We start from the raw sequence: 6,098 nt of genomic DNA on the forward strand, positions 1-6,098 counted from the left end.
TTTTTTTTAACCATTACCATTTTGTAGTCCTGTTCCATCTGTATCCTATTGCTATAATTTCGATTATATTTTTATGCCTTCCCAATCCGCTTGTTGTGCATTATTTGCATGTCCTGCAAATCCTCTCGTTACTGCCACTATTTAAATTGTTTTTTTATTTTTATTTTTATTTTTATTTTTTTTGTGTTGGCTATTGAAGTGTTTTTCTTGTATTTTCTTTGGTTTTGGTGTTATTTTTTTTCATTTTATATTCTCTTTATTCGTGTTTTTGCTCTACACTAATTCCATCTTTATATTCCCCCACGGCCGCTGAGTATATCATTACGACGCTATCCACTCATCGCTCAAATCGTTTATTTCACCGCGTTCTGCTTATTTATTTATACAATATTTAGTGCACTCACATCCACTCATACCCAATTTCTCTGTCTTCCATTTTCTTTTATTACAGATAACGAGCTATACTCTGGCACTGTGGCCGATTTCAGCGGCAGTGATCCGATTATCTATCGTGAGCCTCTACAGACGGAGCAATACGACAGCCTAAGCCTCAATGGTAAGTTTACTGCTGGACAATGAAACTTTGTATTCATTTTGTTGTTGTTTATAGCAAATCGTAATTGCATTACGGTTGCGGTAGCAGTGATGTTGGCCAATTGTTGGTTGGCTTTTCTGTGGGTTGTACTATTTTTGGTAATAAGAAAGAGCGGGGGTTCTCTAGGTTCTCAGCTACATATTTACGGCTAACTGCCTTACTGACTGACTTACTGGCTGAATGACTGAATAGTTGACTACTTAACTACAGTCAAGGAGTTATATATGTACTCAATATGACACCTTGCAACAATTTTACACACACAAAAATAAATTTATGCTCAAAACTAAAAGCCAAAAATAGTAAAACTACTTTCTCTATAGAATTAAAAAAGTTTAAATTTTTGGGTTCAGAAGAACGAATAGGTAGGTAGTGAAAAAGTCCTATAAAAAATTTATCCGTGAATATCCTTGAAAATTTATAATATTTGTTTTTGAAAGATTTTATTTTAAAGACTAATATACATACGACCACAGCCTCGAATCTCGCCCATCTACTTTTATTAGCTTAAAAAAATTTAATTAATCAAAATTACATCTTCAATACCTATGCGTCCTTGTTTGCCAAAAATCTTAATTTTTTTAATTCTACAGAATTTTATCTTTCATTTTATACCTATATTATTATTCTATATTGCACTGATTTTTTTTTTTTTAATTATTTTTTAAATCATTCATATTTTTGAAATTTGAAAGTACTTTAAAAAAAATCCTGACACCAGAGAGAAAAACTAGAAAACGCAGTTTCACTATATGCGGCCGATAGTTTCGCATCTATATTGATTGTTTCGAGTATTTTAAATTTTTTGGTTTTTGTCGCACGGTGTTATCATACACACATCTATTTATGCATACATGCGTATATAAGCTTACTTAGTCCTTTATAGCTATTTATGTGTCAATTTCATGCCTTTAATCATATTTACTATTTGCTATGAGCTTGAGCAAGTAAAAATAATGTTCAAAGCAGTTGAATAGTCTATATTGGCTTCCCAATTCCATCAATCGTTGCATATCTTAATTATAATACAGCCCGATTCACTTGAATAGGTACACATATTTTCATCAAGATCTAAGCTTTATACCTGGACTTGTGGGCATCAGAAAGGTTTCTTTTTGATCTCATTTTGAAGAATGATTAATTTCGATGAAAAGTGGTGACAATTAAGAAAACGTGCTAATTAATTTGAACTTGATTCTACTTTTTGTCAAACTACGCAAAAATTATGCTTAATATTTTGATGCACTTGTATAGGCACAAGAAGGCATGGCCTCCTTATGTGTATAGAAAAGTTATTAAAATTGCACTTAAAACCTTTTTAAAAAATTAAAGGATAATTAGAACCATAACAGAGCGAGAACTGGTGAAGCAGGCGCACCTTCAACTGCAAAAAGTTCATAAATGGAGGGCTTCACGAATCCAGGACTTTGCAGGCGATCTGTCATACATAAAACTAAAGGAAATGCAAAGATGTTTGACCAGAGCAGTTGAGATAGTATTTACGTATAATTCTTGCAGAAGAAATATAAAGGACGTTTTTTTTAACATTTGTCGTATATTTTAGCATCTTGTTCTTGAATATACTAGCAAAATAAGGCACCATTTGCACTACAGGAGCTGTAAAAACGTTTATAACGAAGCAAAGTCGTAATTTTTCCGAGTTCGTCCTATTTATAGGACGTAAGCTAAATGGAGAATATTTGAAATTGGATGTTTTCGAAGTTTGCATGTCAGAAAATCTCAGTGATGATTGGCAGTTGTTCTTCCCGGCTATTAAAGTGGTAAGCAGTGAGATTTCCTTGATTTTTCAAAGCGCCTCTACAATTGTCTTCTGAATTAAGGATGCAGTATCTAACACCAAAAGTGTTATATAGCAGAATTAAAATCAATGGTATGCTTTTGTTGGTTTAATCTAGTCCTTTTCTGGCATCAGTAAAAGGATTGGCAAATTGAGTTTAAACAAAAACACCACGCCCATCTACTCTGTAAATTAAAGCCTTTTCGACTGTTTTTTTTTTTTGTTTTGTTTTTTAACTAAAATACAAAGTATAATATTTTGATTTCGTTTGCTTCGTAACGTCCAACGAAGATGCAGTTCATTTACATTACATGCCTGAATATAGAGCCCAAACAAAATTTTAAATTTGTAAAATTTTTCCCCGAAAGAACGCCTAGGCATCGGGCAAGAACCCAACAAATTTAATTTTTACTTTGGTAATGATAGTTCGGGGTTTGATAAAAAAACTATTATTTTCAACTAATTTAAAATGCATTTGGATTAAACAACTTTAAGGTCAATCGTTTGAATTTGCTTTCGTTCTGCACTTCACAGATGCTTTTTCATAATTAAGAAAATTCGAATTTAAAAAAATTTATAATTAAATGTTTCGCCTAATGAGATTTGAACATGGACACTCATGGCCGCAACCAATTGTAGCAAACATCTTTGCACGCTCAGCTACAGCCAGACATGTAAATTTTCAGTTTGAATTATGTGTAAGCAGCAAGTCGACTGTCCAACTCCGTATTTAATTTCAGCTACTTTAAAATGAATTGCGTTTAAACAACTTCCAAGGCAGTATGTTTTTTTTTTTTAAACGTTTGCGTTCTGCACTTCACAGATGCTTTTTCATACTCCAAGACACAAATTGTTTCTTTGAGTAAAAAAAATTATCGAAATTCGAAACACCTACTCATTGTATTTATTTTAAAGTAGTCCTTCAATTAATGATATTTATAAGCAATCATGTGAATAATATAAGTAGGCCCGATTTAATTCGTTTGTTTTTTTTTTTTGAAGTTATAACCACGACAATATAATTTGCGGTTCCAATCACGTTTTATCGGGAGAAATTTCTACATTCTTCAAGCATACACCGAGTTCCATGCAATACTTAGCCGGTCTGTACTTTAAGGTTCCATATTTTTCTCCACTTGATTTATGATAAATTATCTAATTTATCTTTAATTTACTAAAAGATTTTACAAGGCGAAATAACCGGAATCTTAGCAAATTTTGCTTATAAATCATGGACCGTAAAATACGATAATGTGAATTTGCTTTAAATAACGGTGAGAGATATTTCACCCGCCGGCGATAAAAAAAAAATCGAAATCACCATAACGCGCATCACTAATATTACCATTAACATTCACGTTTACATTCAAAACTTCGTTTTGTACCAAATACGAAATACAATATGACCTTTCACATAAATTCAAACGTATTAAGAATCAAAGTGCTGGCAGAGATTTGAGCGTTTGGTACAAAAAGTATTTTCGATGTTGAAATTGTACTTAAAATCGGTAAATTTTACTTTTGTACTTTTTAAAACTAACATGGCTGATTCCCGTCGTATGTTCGTACTGCTAAACAGATTTTACGTGATTTGAATGTCTTATATTGTACATATTATTTTTTTTTAGGTACATTTGTGAGCTTTTAGGTAAAATTTTTTCCTCAAATAAAGTACAATTTGAAGATTTGATTTTCCATCCCTGATATATACCCTAACAAAATTATCTTATACTAGAAAAATTAGCTTATAAAAAATCCATAATAAATTTTTTTAAACAAAAATCTCCCAACATCCACTGCTACTTTCAACAAAAAGTGTGTTATATAAAACTGTTAACTTTTAATTAAATGCATTTCAGTTTGTATATATGTATTTATATTAACAATATTTCATAAATTTTTTACATTAATACATAATTTTTTCTCATACATAAACACATGCATTATTCATTCACAAATTGTTATAAATTTTTTCACTCTCTTTCTCTCTCCTTTTGCAGCGCCAAATTTTGTTAGCTCTTTTACACAAGGCGACTTCGTGTATTTTTTCTTTAGAGAAACGGCTGTGGAGTATATAAATTGCGGAAAAGTGCGTAAAGCAATGATAAACCACATATGAATATACATACATGGAAATATTTTTTCTTAAACTCATACATCATATACATACACTTACTCTCTACACACAGCATTTTTTATATTGTACATTTATATCTACATACATTTGTATGTATGTATGTATGTAGCGCGAAATTAAAACATTTGTCACGAATGTTTTTAATTGATTTGAAAGCGTAAAATAATTGTTGAAATTTTTTTTTTTCGTTATCGCTTTCAAATGCACGCACACATGCAAACGGGTTGAAATGTTTTAAAGAAAATTAGCGAGAATGTTTGTGTTGGCCGCCATTTCGTATCTTTTTACTGTGAAATAGCTTGAAACTATAGAAGTTATTATTTCGTGGTGAAATGTGAAAAAGCGCGCAATTTTTTATGTAATGGCAAATAAAATTTACGTGCGAAATTTTTAATTTAAAAATAACTGGAAGCGAAACCATTTCAAATGAGTGGTAAGCTCGACCTCGTAAGCTTTTTCGGCAAGAGTAACGACAAAATTCCAATGGATATTGTAATTGCAAAAAAAATGTGTTTTTTTTTTTAACGAAATTTATCCTTAAAATTTTTGCTATTCAATGTCCCGTGTATATACGGCATTAGTGTCAAAACCTTGTGATTAGAAATAAGATGGATTATCCGATTCTCACAACCTGCTTTTCGCCAATTCCATGTGAATAAAAGCTTCCCCTGATTAATAGGCAAAATAAAAATAAAAAAATAGTTTTTGTTCTGCTTTATAATTTTTGAAAATATTTGTTTACATGGAATTCGCGATAAGCAAAAAGTTTACTTTAAATATTTGACCAAGAAAAACTGTTTAATTTTTATTTAGTTCAGACTAACGGTACTCCAAATTTTTTATTTGCTCGCTGAAGTCGGTTGATTTCTTTATGCTAAAAAATGACTTGTTTTTTCGCGGAAAGTTTTGTTTAAAAAATTTATATATTTCATGATTTATATGATCCAAAACGGAAAAAAGTGTCACGTAAAATATATAATAAATATTATCCAAATTCATTGAAACATAAAATCAATATTCTTGTCAAAATGAGATACCTTCACTTAATTGTGAATAAAAGCGAAACGCGTCGATCGATTTTCATGATCTATGTCTCATTTTGCTTAAAGGTTATGTGACTTTGCGTGAAAGTAATACGACTTGCCTTTTTCCGTTTTGGATTTTTTATGAATTTAAAAAATAAAAAATATTTTTTTTCTTCATACATTTATTTTTACCAGCAAAACTGTTGATTATATAGAAAAACGTTATATAAACAGATTAAAGGAATTGTAATTTTTAATTTTTTTAAATTTGTTTGAGCAAAATCGGACTAGTGGTTCTCGAGTTATGTCAAAAAAAAGACCACCAAAGGTGACAATTTCCCCTAACTTCAAATCGATATATCTCGATTCCTAGACGTGACCCAGCGAAACGCCGGGACACGTATAACTTCTTTTTTACCGATATAACTTTCCCCGGTAGTTTGAACCCTTCCCGATCACTGACCCCTACCATTTGTCTCACAGTGTAATATTTCATATTGTTACGATTATCCTCGAAACCTTGAGGGATTTCCCAAATATACT

At 31.0% G+C, this 6,098-nt stretch overlaps 1 protein-coding gene across 1 annotated transcript in view; it reads left to right on the plus strand.

Annotated features, from left to right (window-relative positions):
* Positions 1-6,098, plus strand: part of LOC118735696 (semaphorin-1A) — a 620,249-nt gene that overhangs the window by 551,627 nt on the left and 62,524 nt on the right. The window contains 2 exon segments of the mRNA XM_036465613.1: positions 452-556; positions 4,394-4,482. Of these exon segments, the coding sequence (XP_036321506.1) occupies positions 452-556; positions 4,394-4,482 (194 nt within the window).

The sequence above is a fragment of the Rhagoletis pomonella genome, unplaced genomic scaffold, assembly GCF_013731165.1.
Source record: "Rhagoletis pomonella isolate Grant_MI unplaced genomic scaffold, Rhpom_1.0 Rhpom_scaffold_00003, whole genome shotgun sequence".
NCBI lineage: Eukaryota > Metazoa > Arthropoda > Insecta > Diptera > Tephritidae > Rhagoletis > Rhagoletis pomonella.